The following is a 16,087-nucleotide window of genomic DNA, read 5'->3' as shown; positions in this document are numbered from 1 at the left end:
CATGATGCAATATGAATTCACTTTAATAACGTCCCCCGCATACGGCCCGCTTGGGAGACTAATAAGGCTTTTAAACGTCCTCAAATGATCTTCAAGACTTAGAGGGCTAACCATATATATGTTTTCACTGCGTTTTCACAGCTCCCTTTTCACATTTATCATTATCTTGTCTTATTACGCGTGTGTTGCGTAAAATTAAACCTTAGCAGTCAATCAGTTTCATCGTCACGAGAAAGCCTCAAAAGTATTACTAACCTGTTGGCCAAGATTGATAAATGGTTCTGTCAATTATTTTTGATACAAACATTTCTTATAACTCTGTCTTGAGAAACTTCCCCTTGTATGTGTAAGGCATTTGAGTTATCATTGTTACGTCTTGTGTACTGCTCTATCCGTCCTTCATTTTGCCATCCAGTAGGACAACCTGCTTTGGGCTTGAGTAGAGCATAAGTTCCAGCCAACCATCTGGCTGAACCTAAAATATAATAATTCGATAAATATTACTGAAAATAAAACCCAGACAATTCGAATTATGATAGCTAGTTGTGATGAAAAATTCTGAGAATAAATCAATTGTCCTTGTTTTTACGAGGGTAGCACTTAATTAATAGGCAGGGGCTAACAAACTTGAGGCTTTCCGTGTTTCATGTTTCGAATTGGAATTTAGAATTTGAATTTTGCGGAGAGAGAGGAAAACCTGAGAACCCGGCGGAAGAAAAAACCCTGAAGCACAGGGAGAGAACCAGTTAGAAAACTCTACTCAAATATGACACACCGACTTCGACAATCGAACTCGTGTTACATATGTGAGAGGTAAGCGCTCTCACCGCTACGCCGCATCCGTGCTTTCCATAAATATAGACTCAGAGGCTCCGTCCACACGTATCCGGAAATTTTGTATCCGCCAAATTATTTTTTGCGGATACGAAAATGTTTGCGTCCACACGTAGCGTATCGAATCGTTTTCCACCGTCCACACGTATCCGTTTTCGTAAAATTTGCGGATACGTGTGGACGGGGCCTCAGTTGGCGTGGATTTCTTTCGCCGTTCTGATGCCAACTAATGTTGTACATAAATGAATAACTAGCTGGCGTCAATTGCACTTGTCTAGTGCGTACTCTGCCGTAGTGGGCCATTTGATTATTCCGGAAGTATTTAACTGATGTCTCTACGATTTTTTCTTCGCTAGCGTTTTCTATTTTCGATATTATTTTCAAACGAGTTGAGATACTGCGTTTTATTTAATAGATATTATCGAACTCATGAATAATTAATGAGGACAACACAACAGAAATCACGACCGTGAAGAGTGTTGTAAATCTGATAGAAAACGGTGTTCATTTGCATGAACTTTAAGTTGGATTTTCTTGGCCAGATTCACTTTAATTTTGAAAATTTTAGTGAAACACAAAGGAACTAACCAGTAGACGATTGATAAGTCATATACAGTATTCGTGTGTGTGTTGTATCAGATATGCAATCACTCGGATACGCCTCGACTGATACAACACGGCCACGCATACACTATATATTACAAATAATGTGGCTGTTTAAACATAAAAATTCTTTATAAACGTTTTAAAGCTATAGGAAATTAAATTACAAGCCAAGGAAGTAGCCAGATAATGAATCCGTTGATTTTTTAGACTTAAAATCTAACTGTTGCTGGTTTCACTTTAGCCGCTTGAGGACTCGCTCGTTCGCGGTATGATACGAAACTCGTGAATAAAAACGACTTAAAGCTCTTATGTGATTATCTGTGTATTATACATTTAGGGTCGACTTTGATTGGTTAAAACTAAAATATGTCGCGAGATCTTATTGGACAGGTTTTACCGTGAAGTGATATCATATCACTTGACTAATATGGTCTTTATTTCACTGATATCGACCCTAAATGTGTAATGAAATAAAATATAAACCACCGTCTCGATATATGAAAAGTCAACGTTGATTTGGTTAGAGCAACGCGACCCTGAGTTTCAAAATTGATGACATGCATGCGAATTAGAGTGCACGCGATATATCCGTGAAACAATAACTAGCCATGTAGCGCTTGGAAGTCAGATTTAGTTGTCAACTATTTAGTTGTAAACTAGCTAAGAATTCACTCAGGCACGAACCAAATAAAGACGCGTAGAGGTATTTGCTTTTGTTCCCAAAATTCTGCTACGGCGCTAAAGACATTACGCATTTGGTTTTTGTTTCACTTATCTATGTGCTCTGGGGAAATGGCCCAAGTCCTGTAAATACATCGGCAGCTTAGCTCCTTTTTACATCAACTAAATTGCGAAATGTTATTTTTAAAACACTCGATATGTTTAATTCATAACTACAAATAGTCTTCTCACGTTTGCTTTCAACAACAAAAATCGAGTTTCTATTGAAAGGTCTGAAAGTTGTTTTTCAAATTTACTAATATATATGAATATAATACCATACGTAATTTTGTTACAGTTGTTTCAAACATCTCAGTATTCTATACTTACCAGTGATATATCCATTCTGCAGAAGAAGGATGAGAATGGCTGCATAACTAAAAGAGCCAACCATTGTATGACACCAAGTGCAATAAGTCTGGCCGAATTAGAAACTATTTCGTGTTTTCTTTACCAAGTCAGCTTCAGATTGACTGATGTTTTGAGGCTTTCGATATTACTTCCGAGTCATAACCTCAACACACGATCCTTTACATCCGATGGGAGAGGAGAGTGGGAAGGGTCAAAAAAACACCTTTGTAGTATTTCTTCATTACAATCCCTTAATCATTACACCGCTAGAGAAAGAAATACAATACTCAACGGAAAGACACGAGGTTCATGAAAAGCATTTACTCTTTAAAACTAAAAAACATTTGTTGGCTTTTATTTTATATAAAATGATACCAAAGTTATTTATTATTACCCCACCCCCTCTCCCTAGGGAACTAAAAGCAACAAGATAAATTGATGTACATTTTTAATTTATTTGCGACAGCATTTTTCGATTTCATCAAGCTACAACTTCATCGTCACTGATATTTTGACAATCAACAAAACAACACTTTTAAAAATTTTTCTCAACACTACATCGTGATGTTTTATCAATATGTAACTTTACAAAAGAAAAAATTTTAAAAAAATCTGACGATGGAATCAAATCGAAAGGCTACAAGTCCACACATGTAGCCCAATAACATTTCATCACATTTTGAGGCTTTCGATATTACTTCCGAGTCATAACCTCAACACACGATCCTTTACATCCGATGGGAGAGGAGAGTGGGAAGGGTCAAAAAAAACACCTTTGTAGTATTTCTTCATTACAATCCCTTAATCATTACACCGCTAGAGAAAGAAATACAATACTCAACGGAAAGACGCGAGGTTCATGAAAAGCATTTACTCTTTAAAACTAAAAAACATTTGTTGGCTTTTATTTTATATAAAATGATACCAAAGTTATTTATTATTACCCCACCCCCTCTCCCTAGGGAACTAAAAGCAGCAAGATAAATTGATGTACATTTTTAATTTATTTGCGACAGCATTTTTCGATTTCATCAAGCTACAACTTCATCGTCACTGATATTTTGACAATCAACAAAACAACACTTTTAAAAATTTTTCTCAACACTACATCGTGATGTTTTATCAATATGTAACTTTACAAAAGAAAAAATTTAAAAAAAATCTGACGATGGAATCAAATCGAAAGGCTACAAGTCCACACATCTAGCCCAATAACATTTCATATTTATAATTTTCAATACTATGCCTAAATGCCAAACAATTCAATGATTTGGTCATTTTGTAGAGTTCTGTGAAATACGGACGAACGATTTATTCTTTAGTAAGATATGGTTCTTTTTTTGTCAACTCCCCATGCTGCGTTACAATTACGTTTACTTTTTATAACTTCGGCAAAATGGTTCTACACGCAATATGGCAGCTAAACGAAGTCCTCAACTCATCATTTGTTCATTTTGCTTCTATGATTATTCAGTTTCATAAAGCTAGTCTTTATATTAATAGCCAAACTTAACCTTCATTCCATGAGCAATTTGGAATTGGTATATAAAAATACCGACGATCGAAAATAATAAATGAAAAATACCACGCATAGTTGATAAATTCTGGTTTAAGAAATCTGGTATAAAGCCATTTTCATCAAATTCTAAAGGATCTTTTTTATTAATTTTTCCCGCGAGAACTAAGGCGATGTTTCCTAATAATTACCCATCTACAAAAAAACAAGCGTTGGTTATAATATACAAGCGAAAATTTATGGGTATTAATGTGCCGTGACCGTGACGGTAGATGACGTGACAGTCCGAACATTTGACGAGCAGTAAATCGCGCGTTACCAGAGCAAGTAATTCCAATCCTGAAATTAAAAGTCTTCGTTTCACGTCCGTTCCATCACCTTACCGTGCCGTGTTCTATTATTTGTCGTAGTCACGCGAAATCTATCCTACTTGATGATATGCTATGTCACACTCATGCGATGGAATTGTCGTAAAGTTTGTTCGCCTCAACAAGCGGAGCAGAGTTCTCTGCTGATTCGTAGAGTGGGTTCAATGTGTAATGGTTGACCTCTGAAAGATTCTGATAGGTTGGTCTATTCAAAGCTGTGGGGTATTCCAATGTGTGGTAAAACACTTCAGGGGCGCCTTTACCAACGGGCTCGCGCGCATGGAATTGAGGTCCGTCCTAATCTATCTCCGGGGGCTCCAGTACGTGGTAAAAAACAGAAGAGGCGTCTTTGACAGAATGATTGGTCGCATGGCATTGTGGTCCATCTGATGATTCTATATTTGGGGGCTCCAGCACGTGGTAAAATACATCATGGGTTTCATAACCAATAGGCTCGAGTGCATGACATTCTTGACATTTTGTTGATCTTCTTGGAAGTGGAACTTCATTCAGTTGGGAATAATCAACGTCCTCGTAATCGGGAGGCTCGTCACGTGACTGAGGCTGCTCATCAACTGTGTTTACGGTTGACACGTCTGTGGTAGCTCCAGTAGTTTGGTCAATGATTATGTTTCCCCTGGTATAAAAGAACGAGTTGGATGCATAAGATATAAGAGAGATTAATGGAAGGATTAATAATAGAGATGGTTTGGCTAGATCGATGATTAAGGCAGTGCTAGTGTGCATATAAAAATTAGTGAGATACTAGCAAATGAGGGAGTTAAGAAAATTACAAACAAAAACACAGACAAAATGTTGTTACTTACTGCTCGTATGTCGGATTTACGACCATCCCGTCATCCACACTGTCATAAAGATCATAGATATTTAAGGTATTTATAGTACAATTCAGTTATATTGGCTAGTAAGTGTGTAAAATAAAAGTGACTCATACCTTGGTGCACTTGTTCCACTCTTCGAGGCCTTTTTGGATCTGCGATATGATAGGAATAACAAACCATTAATTCATAAGCATGGGAATAAAAAGATACTTGAAATTTGATTCCTAGAGCTTTTTTGTTTTGTTTAAAGGCTGTGCATGAGAAGACACATTAATATTTGGATACCACTCCAACGAAAGATCCTATTCTCAAGAAGATAACTCGAGGTCTGAAAAGAGAAACAGTATGCCCAAGGTAAAGAGGTCTACTGAAGCTCACCAAGGCTTACTTAGTCGACTGAGACGATTCTGCGTGTGCTTTTGAGAAGCACACTAATGCAGGAAGGAGAACGGCCGAGGAACAAGAGTAAGTATTCACGAATTTGGAATGTTTTTATTCGTATTCACATTTTTTGGCGTCTTATTAAAGTAATGTTACGTAACTAGATCTTAAATAAAATTTAGATCAAATACATGATTGTTTCATACCTGCAACGACAATAAATGTCGATAATGACAAGAACAATAAGGATAAAAACGACCAGCGGTATCACCATAAAAACTATTCTCCAAGTCTCGTCACAAAACCATGTTTTCTTCAATGGATGGATATTGTTTTTAATGTACTGAGATTTGTTTTTAGTTGTGGTTGGGTTGCATTGTACCGTTTCATTGGTTGTCGAGTTAACATTTGTTGTCGTTGGAAATGTTGTTGTTGCTTCTGTAGTTGTTGGCTGTTTAGTTGTTGGTCGTTTGGTTGTCGTTGGTTGTGTTGTTATGTGTTCTGTTGTTGGTTTGATGGTGGTTGTTGAATGTGCAGTTGTTTTTGGCGGGGCAGTAGTGGTTCTCTCTGAAACCAAAACAGCACTTATAAAAATGTTAGTTAATGAAAAAAATTGCGAGACAGTGTATAGACAAGATAAGAAAAAAATCCAACGAACGAACGAACGAACGAACGAACGAACGAACGAACGAACGAACGAACGAACGAACGAACGAACGAACGAACGAACGAACGAACGAACGAACGAACGAGCGAATGAATGAATGAATGAAAAACAAACGCCAAGAACAAACGAATGTATTTTTATCACGGTTTATATCATATTCCTGCTACTTTTTAATTCACTGCAAAAATCAAGAAGAACTCTCACTTTTTCCAACATATTCCTATAAAGTTGGCCATGTTAAGGTTAAGGTTTGTTGTAAGCTCATATAACTATTTAGGATTTTACAATAAAATTAAGAACGATAACTATTTAGGAAAAAAAGTAAAACGTTAAATTACACAGAATCAATGACTTGTAGAAGTTTCGCCCAAAATTGTTAAACCAAAAGGCTTCAACTTACCAGGTGTTTTGAACATCGTATAATTTGCCCTGAATCCAGTGCTGTTGTTTTCTTCATCTGATCGAAAAACGAACATCACGTCTCTTGTGGCAGTGATAGCGAAGGGTGGCTGTTGGCCAAAGAATGCTTGCTTTCGTTTGAAAATTCTACTATTATTTTCGTATAGCTGTAAACAGTCTTCATCGTACTCGTACAAAGAGAATGTTGTGAAGTTTACGACCAGGGTGTGATTATCAGGTACCATGATCCTCCACGAGCACAGCTGTCCATCCGGGTATTTACCAGGAAAGCCAGGAGACTGGAAAACATCTGAACTTTTAGTCAGAGTATCATTACAGCCTGAAATGGAACATGTTTTTTAATTATGAAACCTTGGCTAGTAAAAGGGTTAGAGTCCAAGTTTGAAAATTTTCAAAACATCACTCGTGCCTATAAATTCCGAATTGTACAGTCGAGATCGTGCGATTTCCTAAACAAGGAAATGCTTCGTATTCCAATCTAAAAGGAAACTACGTTGTTCGACTGTAAATATATTACATTTTGCAACGTGTTACTCGGTCTTAGATTTCATAACTGCAGCCCACAACGTTTTTTTAAATAGTTTTATTAAAAACAATTCAGTAGAAAACTGGAAAATTATCTGTTAGTTACTGATTCCTGAAAACAGAAATATCAAATAATTTGATTGCGATTTCTGATTTTTGAATACCAGGAATCTATAATCAGATTAACTGCAAAATATCTTGATTAACATCTTGGTCCCACAAAGCACTGACCTACGTATATACATGACGATAGTTGGGTAGGTTTTACCGACAATGTAAGAAATGCTACTATCCCTAAATAATGATCATAAGTAATAATGAGCTAGGTTTCTTACTTTCATAATAGCAGTAAAACATGGTGATTCCATTATCATGATTCCTGTCACCAAGTTCATGATATGGCACTGTTTCATGCTTCTGATAATAACTATAGCCGTAATAGTTATGCGTATGGTACTTGATCCTTTCAGTTGTTGCTACCATCCATTTGACTTGTTGACAGTCACGTGACCCATAAGGCAGCAGATAAAATGGTTTGGTTATCGGTAGCGAGATTGGAATCTTTTTGTCACCACTTGTTTGACAGAAAAAATACAATTTGATAACCCAGGAGTAATACCATTTGGAATACCGCTGGTTAGTAGCAAATTGCGAAACACCGGAAAGAATGCTCTTGCCACCGGTGTACATTTGAATCCATCCATAAGATTGCTTATCAGGTTTACCGTATATACAGTATTGCCCTGGAATATAAAATGCATTGATTTAATTAAGTAACTCAGTCAGTCTTGGTGACTACTTGTAACGTGCGTAGCCTAAAATAATTGTGAAACAACTGCATTAACAAACGTGTGCTTTTTGTTGTTTGAGAGCACAATCTTTCTAAAGATTAACGTTAATATTTTTATTTACTTCACAATGTATTTAAGAGCTTTCATCTTTAAGTGTATTCCTTCCTCAGTCATTTTAGGATGCCGTTCGGCACAGTTATCGAGATAATGTTTTATCCCATACCAAAAAAAAAAGTCATTTTATCAGTTTTGTGCATTAGAATTGCCGGTAACGCAAGTACTAGAGTGGCCTACGTCTATATAGTTCTTTCAATGACCTTTTGAAAAGATTATTCATATTATGTTTCAGTGAAAAACTCCGCAAGCTACGCATATCTTGTATAAAACGTCAGCGCTGAAATGCACGCATGCATGAGCAACCGTTTGTTGAACCGGGAACATGCCCTTCCTACCATTGATGAAATATGAATCTTAATTAATCACGTCCCTAGCATACGGCCGTTTGGGAGACAAATAAGGCTTATAAACGTCATCAAATATTCTTCAAGACTTGGCGGGCAAACCATATATATGTTTTCACTGCGTTTTCACAGCTCCCTTTTCACATTTATCATTATCTTGTCTTATTACGCGTGTGTTGCGTAAAATTAAAACCTTAGCAGTCAATCAGTTTCATCGTCACGAGAAAGCCTCAAAAGTATTACTAACCTGTTGGCCAAGATTGATAAATGGTTCTGTCAATTATTTTGATACAAAAATTTCTTATAACTCTGTCTTGAGAAACCTTCCCTTGTATGTGTAAGGCATTTGGGTTATCATTGTTAAGTCCCGCTGTGTACTGCTCTATCCGTCCTTCTGTTTCCCATCCAGTAGGACAACCTGCTTTGGGCTTGAGTAGAGCATAAGTTCCGGCCAACCATCTGGCTGAACCTAAAATATAATAATTCGATAAATATTACTGAAAATAAAACCCAGACAATTCGAATTATGATAGCTAGTTTGATGAAAAATACTGAGAATAAATCAATTGTCCTTGTTTTACGAGGGTAGCACTTATTAATAGGCAGGGGCTAACAAACTTGAGGATTTCCGTGATTCATGTTCGAATTGGAATTTAGAATTTGAATTTTGCGGAGAGAGGAAAACCTGAGAACCCGGCGGAAGAAAAAAACCCGAAGCACAGGAAAGAACAAGTTAGAAACTCTACTCAAATATGACACACCGACTTCGACAATCGAACTCGGGTTACATATGTGAGAGGTAAGCGCTCTCACCGCTACGCCGCATCCGTGCTTTCCATAAATATAGACTCAGAGGCCCCGTCCATACGTATCCGGAAATTTTTGTATCCGCAAATTATTTTTTGCGGATACGAAAATGTTTGCGTCCACACGTAGCGTATTCGAATCGTTTTCACCGTCCACACGTATCCGTTTTCGTAAAATTTGCGGATACGTGTGGACGGGGCCTCAGTTGGCGTGGATTTCTTTCGCCGTTCTGATGCCAACTAATGTTGTACATAAATGAATAACTAGCTGGCGTCAATTGCACTTGTCTAGTGCGTACTCTGCCGTAGTGGGCCATTTGATTATTCCAGAAGTATTTAACTGATGTCTCTACGATTTTTTCTTCGCTAGCGTTTTCTATTTTCGATATTATTTTCAAACAAGTTGAGATACTGCGCTGTATTTAATAGATATTATCGAACTCATGAATAATTAATGAGGAAAACACAACAGAAATCACGACCGTGAAGAGTGTTGTAAATCTGATAGAAAACGGTGTTCATTTGCATAAACTTTAAGTTGGATTTTCTTGGCCAGATTCACTTTAATTTTGAAAATTTTAGTGAAACACAAAGGAACTAACCAGTAGACGTTTGATAAGTCATATACAGTATTCGTGTCCGTGTTGTATCAGATATACAATCACTCGGCTACGCCTCGTGGTTGTATGTCTAATACAACACGGCCACTCATACTGTATATATTACAAATAATGTGGCTCTTTAAATATAACAAGCTTTGACACGGGAAAACGTGTCAAATGTGCTGGGCACATTGGATACTTTGAATAGAGTAGAAGACTATTTGGGATTTAGTCATTGTAAGACAGAAGAAAGTCCGTGGATTCGGTTTGAATATTTTTTTTACGGTCAAATTGAACCAGCATAAACGAGTCTTGGTCGCAAACCCCAAAGCAAGCCTCCGTCTCTCTGAGAACCAGTGTTATGGTGGCTCCATCGGCTCAAAAACACCACACAAAACATTATTGAACAGAAGATTCTCCATCTACAGAAAAAGTTTGGTCTCGAAAATTTACCTCAGAATACCCTGCGAGCAGAGTCTCCTTTCTCTCTTTCCTTTCTCTCATTCGGGGGAAGGTAAAGGGGACTTTGCTCGCAGGGTAACCTCAGAATGGAAATATTACGAAAAACGTATCTCTTTCCCCTCGCTTCTTAGTAAATTTGCCCCACAAACAATGTGGCGTCGGAAACCGTGAAAGGAACTATAAATAAACTAATATAAAACTCGTGTGAGTACTCTTTTATGTAAATTATGACGCAGTAAATTCCTCGTCCACCCACTCGTTGAAGGTTTCGGCATGAAAATCCCTTTTTCATAAAAATATTCGACTAGAAATAGATACGTTTAGCTAACCAAAACAAAAATCATTACTTTAGTTAATGCAATAACATATAACTCGTGCGGGTACTGTTACTAAAACAAGGAACGGCCTGAAATCACCTGAAACCACCTAAAACGACCTGAAACGACCTGAAAGCGTCTTGAAACCAGCCAAAACATTGAATCTCCATCGAGTTTGTCGTCCAGTTTGCGTATTTTATTGACTTAGCTATGATCGTCCAGTTTGCGTATTTTATTGACTTATTAGCTATGATCAACCGTCCCTACCTATGATCAACTGTTCCTAGCTATGATCAACTGTCACTAGCTATGATCAACTATCCCTAGCTATTTTCACCATTCTCTACTAATGGTTTCCTGTACCTATATATAGACTAATTTCCCCTTATAAACTTGCAGGCAGCATGGCTGAATTACGTTAAGCAGGGGCTTATCCAGGATTTGTCATGGGGGGGGGGGCGTGGGGGTCGCAACATACGAAATTGTCACTATGACATCATATCACATACTGCATCAACGGTCGGATGATTTATCTTTGGCTTTGAAAATGGGGTCACAGGCACCCCTGAGCCCCCTAGATACGCCAATGTTAAGTTTAACAAATTTACACGTTAAAGTATGTAAAAAATGTTCAAATTGTAATCATAGCTAGGGACAGTTGATGACAGCTAGGGATAGTTGAAAATAGCTAGGGACAGTTGATGACAGCTAGGGGCAGTTGAAATGAGCACGAGATAGTTGAAAATAGCTAGGGATAGTTGATCATAGCTAGGGATAGTTGATCATAGCTAGTGACAGCTGATCATAGCTAGGAACAGTTGATCATAGGTAGGGACGTTTGATCATAGCTAGGAACAGGTAATCATAGCAAGGGAGAGGTGAGGTATAAGTGTGGAATACTTCTATGGGAGACTATACGTATGAGCGAATATATGACATTCTACCATGAAGTACATCCCTTCCAAGGAAAACAAACACTCGATCGATCGATAAAAGTCAATAAAATACACAAACTGGACGACAAACTCGATGGAGATTCAATGTTTTGGCTGGTTTCAGGTGGTTTCAAGATGGTTTCAGGTCGTTTTAGGTGGTTTCAGGTTGTTTCAGGTGGTTTTAGGTCGTTCCTTGTTTTAGTAAATACCAATAATACTATTTTAGATCAATGACGCAGTAGAAATTCCTGGCCCGCCCCCATTCAAGCTTACGGCGTGAAATACGTTTTTGTCATTAAAATATTCGACTAGAAATAAATATGTTTTGCTAATCAAACCAAATATAATTTTTCTGCTAATAAAATAATATAAATCTCGTGCGAGTACTATTTTACATCAATGACGCAGTAGAAATTCCTGGCCTGTCCATTTACAATCTTTTGTTTCCGTAACTAATTCGAGTTGTATCAAAAAACAAAAATCGCACTTAAAGTTTCTAATTTAGCTCCAGTTTCTAATTATCTGCTTAGAACTACCAAATTAAGTTTAAAGTAAGTTGGATTAAGGCACTCTTACCACGAAAACCACATATGTTCAACCTTTTTCACCTCCTCCGTGTCCCGATCTTACAGATCTCAACGTGCATTTTCACCCCGTGTTTCAGCAATGTCAATCATGACGAGGTCCACTAATGGCATTCGTAACACTAAATTCCGATCATACCTAACTCACCAAAAACAAATGTACTGTGCCCATAGGCCCAGCACAAAAATTCTTTATAAACGTTTTAACACTATAGGAAATTAAATTACAAGCCAAGGAAGTAGCCAGATAATGAATCCGTTGATTTTTTAGACTTAAAATCTAACTGTTGCTGGTTTCACTTTAGCCGCTTGAGGACTCGCTCGTTCGCGGTATGATACGAAACTCGTGAATGAAAACTGATTATCTGTGTATTATACATTTAGGGTCGACTTTGATTGGTTAAAACTAAAATATGTCGCGAGATCATATTGGACAGTTTTTAAGGGATATCCGGTATCACTTTACTGATATGGTTTTTATTCACGGCTTTATTTCACGGATATCGACCCTAAATGTGTAATAAAATAAAATATAAACCACCGTCTCGATATATGAAAAGTCAACATTCGTTTGGTTAGAGCAACGCGACCCTGAGTTTCAAAATTGATGACATGCATGCGAATTAGAGTGCACGCGATATATCCGTGAAACAGTTACTAGCCATGTAGCGCTTGGAAGTCAGATTTAGTTGTAAACTATTTAGTTGTAAAATAGCTAAGAATTCACTCAGGCACGAACCAAATAAAGACGCGTAGAGGTATTTTCTTTTGTTCCCAATGTTCTGCTACGGCACTAAAGACATTACGTATTTGGTTTTTGTTTCACTTATATATGGCGTGCACTCTATGTGCTCTGGGGAAATGGCCCAAGTCCTGTAAATACATCGGCAGCTTAGCTACTATTTACATCATTTTAACACAGGCGACGATGTTTAATTCATAACTACAAATAGTCTTCTCACGTTAGCTTTCAACAACAACAATCGAGTTTCTATGAAAGGTCTGAAAGTTGTTTTTCAAATCTACTAATGTATATGAAGATAATACCATACGTACTTTTGTAACTTGTTTCAAACATCTCAGTATTCTATACTTACCAGTGATATATCCATTCTGCAGAAGAAGGATGAGAATGGCTGCATAACTAAAAGAGCCAACCATTGTATGACACCAAGTGCAATAAGTCTTGCCGGATTAGAAACTATTTCGTGTTTTCTTTACCATGTCAGCTTCAGATTGACTGATGTTTTGAGGCTTTCGATATTACTTCCGAATCATAACCTCAACACACGATCCTGTACATCCGATGGGAGAGGAGAGCCTCTCCTCTCCCATCGGATGTACAGGATCGTGTGTTGAGGTTATGATTCGGAAGTAATATCGAAAGCCTCAAAACATCAGTCAATCTGAAGCTGAAAGTGGGGAGGGTCAAAAATCAGCTTTGTAGTACTTCATTGCAATCCTTTAATCATTACACCGTTAGAGAAAAAAATACAATACTCAAGGGAAAGCACGAGGTTCATGAAAAACATTAACTCTTAAAAACTAAAAACATATTTTGGCCTTTATTCTTAAATGATACCAAGGCTATTTATTTTTACCCCACCCCTTCTACCTAGGGAACTAAAGGCAGCAAGATAAATTATTGATTTATTTGCGACAGCATTTTTCGCTTTCCTCTAGCTACAACGTCACCGTCCTTGATATTTTAACAATCAACAAAACAACACTTTAAAAATCTTCTATTTTCTTATGATCTATTTATTTTTCAGTAAAATATTTTTTTTGTCAACTTTCCATGCTGCGAATAGCTACGTTTATGTTTTATACGGCAAAGTGGGTCCACGCAATACGGCAGCTAAACTAAGTCCGTGACCCCTATTCATTATTTGTTCATTTTACTTCTATGATTTTTTATATATAGTTTGATAACGGTCCTTAATAGCCAGTGGATAACAAACGTATGCAATTCATTCCATGATCAATTTGCATTTACATTTGACGAGCAGTAAATCGCGTATATAACCAAAGCAAGTAATTCCGACTCAGGAATGTCGTTTTACTTTCGTACCATCACCGTATCGTGATTTTTAATCAATTTCGTCACAGCCACGCGGAATCTGTCCTCCTTGATCACATGCTATGCCACACTCATGCGATGGAGTTGTCGTAATGTTCATGGTTAGCCTCGTCAAGCGGAGCAGAGCTCTCTGCTGATTCAGGGTAACTGACCAGTCATGAAAACCTCTATGGCAATAAAACTCTTTGTTATATACCAACTGTCAAAGTCCATTATTCTCATACTCTGAATGGCCGTAAATAGCCTCAGAGTATTGGTTAAACGTTTTACTGTAGTTTCCCATTGGCATCATAACTAGACTAGAACACCATACTGAGAGTTCAAAACAACGTACCTAAGATTGCGTACCATACTTATTATATAACGGTATATTTAACCATTAAGTTTTCATTAGAGAAGACAAATATATATATATATATAATGCGGAAATTGATTGTGTTAGAAATGCGGGTTTCATGATGACTTTTAACACTCAACATGTCACAAGATCTTACCTTTGTTCTCTACTGCTGTGTGTAGAAGAATCACAAAAACGAACCAACACCACGGATACATCGAGAACACGAGACGGTCACCTTCTCACTTATTTCTCTTCGTGTTAGGCCCCGTCCACACTATGCCGGATAAATTTGAATCCGAATTTTTATTTATTCAGTTAGGCCTACCGTCCACACTAGTCCGGGCGAATCCGAAACAATTCTTTACCGAAAACGAATTTTTTCGAATCCGGTCTCCAGAGTGGAACAATGTGAAAACGTCGGCTAGTCGTATTAGTGTGGACGGAGAACATTTCGTATCCGAAATTTTTCAAATACGATGACGTCATAATTGTCATGGGTTGATTGCGGGAAGGCTAAAAATTCACCGCGGGCTCAATTTCATGCTCAGATGTGCAATGAAGCGTTTTTGCCGCCTCTGATCAGACTAGTTTGGACACGAAACATTTTATCCGAAAACTTTTTTTCTGCTTCGATGTGAAAGTTGCGGATTCAAATTTATCCGGCATAGTGTGGACGGGGCCTTAGAGATGGTTTTGTACCTCAGCAGTATACTTTCATTCTCTATTCTACGTACTACTTGCGCTACTACTGGTTTCGAAACAGCATAACTACCCCTCTCCTTATACGGTAGATTTTTGTTATCTAGGGAGGAGTAAGATTAGGGTAAGGTAAAATCGTAGGAGTAGGGTAAGGTCAAATCCTCAGTCATAAAAGCGAAGATTGATTAATGTGTGGGAAGGTTTGGGAATGTTCATTTCTATTACATGGCTTTTAAAAGCGGTCGTGGACATTGAAGAGTAGTGGCTTGTCTTTCATGGATTCATGATGAAACCTTTTCAATCACTAAATTTTCTAAACCAACATTCTAATGAAATTTTAGTTATTGAAAATAATGAAATCGTAACGCAATCCAGGATTTTAAAGAGGGGGTTCCAAAATGGCCGCGACGTTGAAAAAGATGGTAAGATCGGCTTCACAAAAGGTAGTTCTAATTTCATTCTACTTAGCTTAAAGAACGCGATTGGCTTCACAAGATCCCACCCCAGCATGGATCCGCCACTTTACATGTACGTGCACCGTCGAGTCACTTCACAGCCACTTTTGATGGCAGAAGAATAGAATCTCTTTCACTTGAGAAAACTAAACGTCTGTTTAGTAGTAAAAACATGAAATTTATCGCCTTCCAATAGATAAAGCTGCCTTCGAACTCAACACTGAAATGTTGAAAATGGGATCAGAGCGAGAACTAATGCATTTGACCAATTTGACGCCGTGGCAGATTCAGAAAGATTTCAATGGGGTGACTGTTACCTAGAAAA

At 37.6% G+C, this 16,087-nt stretch overlaps 3 protein-coding genes across 3 annotated transcripts in view; all 3 read right to left on the bottom strand.

Moving 5' to 3' along the window:
• LOC148910940 (uncharacterized) overlaps nucleotides 1-2,562 on the bottom strand; it is a 22,613-nt gene extending 20,051 nt beyond the window's left edge. Inside the window, exon 1 of the mRNA XM_089030581.1 lies at nucleotides 2,491-2,562. The gene's annotated coding sequence lies outside the window, so the exon portion shown is untranslated. The remainder of the gene's footprint in view (nucleotides 1-2,490) is intronic.
• LOC116294666 (uncharacterized) overlaps nucleotides 1-13,490 on the bottom strand; it is a 63,569-nt gene extending 50,079 nt beyond the window's left edge. Inside the window, exons 1-4 of the mRNA XM_089030511.1 lie at nucleotides 13,286-13,490; nucleotides 8,730-8,951; nucleotides 7,566-7,973; nucleotides 6,686-7,024 (exon numbers count right to left, since the gene is read on the bottom strand). Coding sequence (XP_088886637.1) covers nucleotides 6,686-7,024; nucleotides 7,566-7,973; nucleotides 8,730-8,951; nucleotides 13,286-13,349 — 1,033 coding nt within the window. The 5' untranslated portion in view covers nucleotides 13,350-13,490. The remainder of the gene's footprint in view (nucleotides 1-6,685; nucleotides 7,025-7,565; nucleotides 7,974-8,729; nucleotides 8,952-13,285) is intronic.
• On the bottom strand, nucleotides 3,368-5,818 carry LOC148910939 (uncharacterized). The gene is made up of 3 exons (XM_089030551.1): nucleotides 5,351-5,818; nucleotides 5,223-5,261; nucleotides 3,368-5,032 (listed from the first exon to the last, which is right to left on the bottom strand). The coding sequence occupies exons 2-3, from the start codon at nucleotides 5,246-5,248 to the stop codon at nucleotides 4,693-4,695; spliced, it is 366 nt and encodes a 121-aa protein (XP_088886677.1). The 5' UTR covers nucleotides 5,249-5,261; nucleotides 5,351-5,818; the 3' UTR covers nucleotides 3,368-4,692.
• Nucleotides 13,491-16,087: the final 2,597 nt, after the last annotated feature.

Source organism: Actinia tenebrosa, unplaced genomic scaffold (genome assembly GCF_029948245.1).
Source record: "Actinia tenebrosa isolate PJP-AT-01 unplaced genomic scaffold, QUT_ActTen_1.0 PGA_scaffold15__27_contigs__length_11533743, whole genome shotgun sequence".
Lineage (NCBI taxonomy): Eukaryota > Metazoa > Cnidaria > Anthozoa > Actiniaria > Actiniidae > Actinia > Actinia tenebrosa.
Note: the sequence above shows the minus strand (reverse complement) of the source record. Positions and strands in the feature narration are given on the sequence as shown.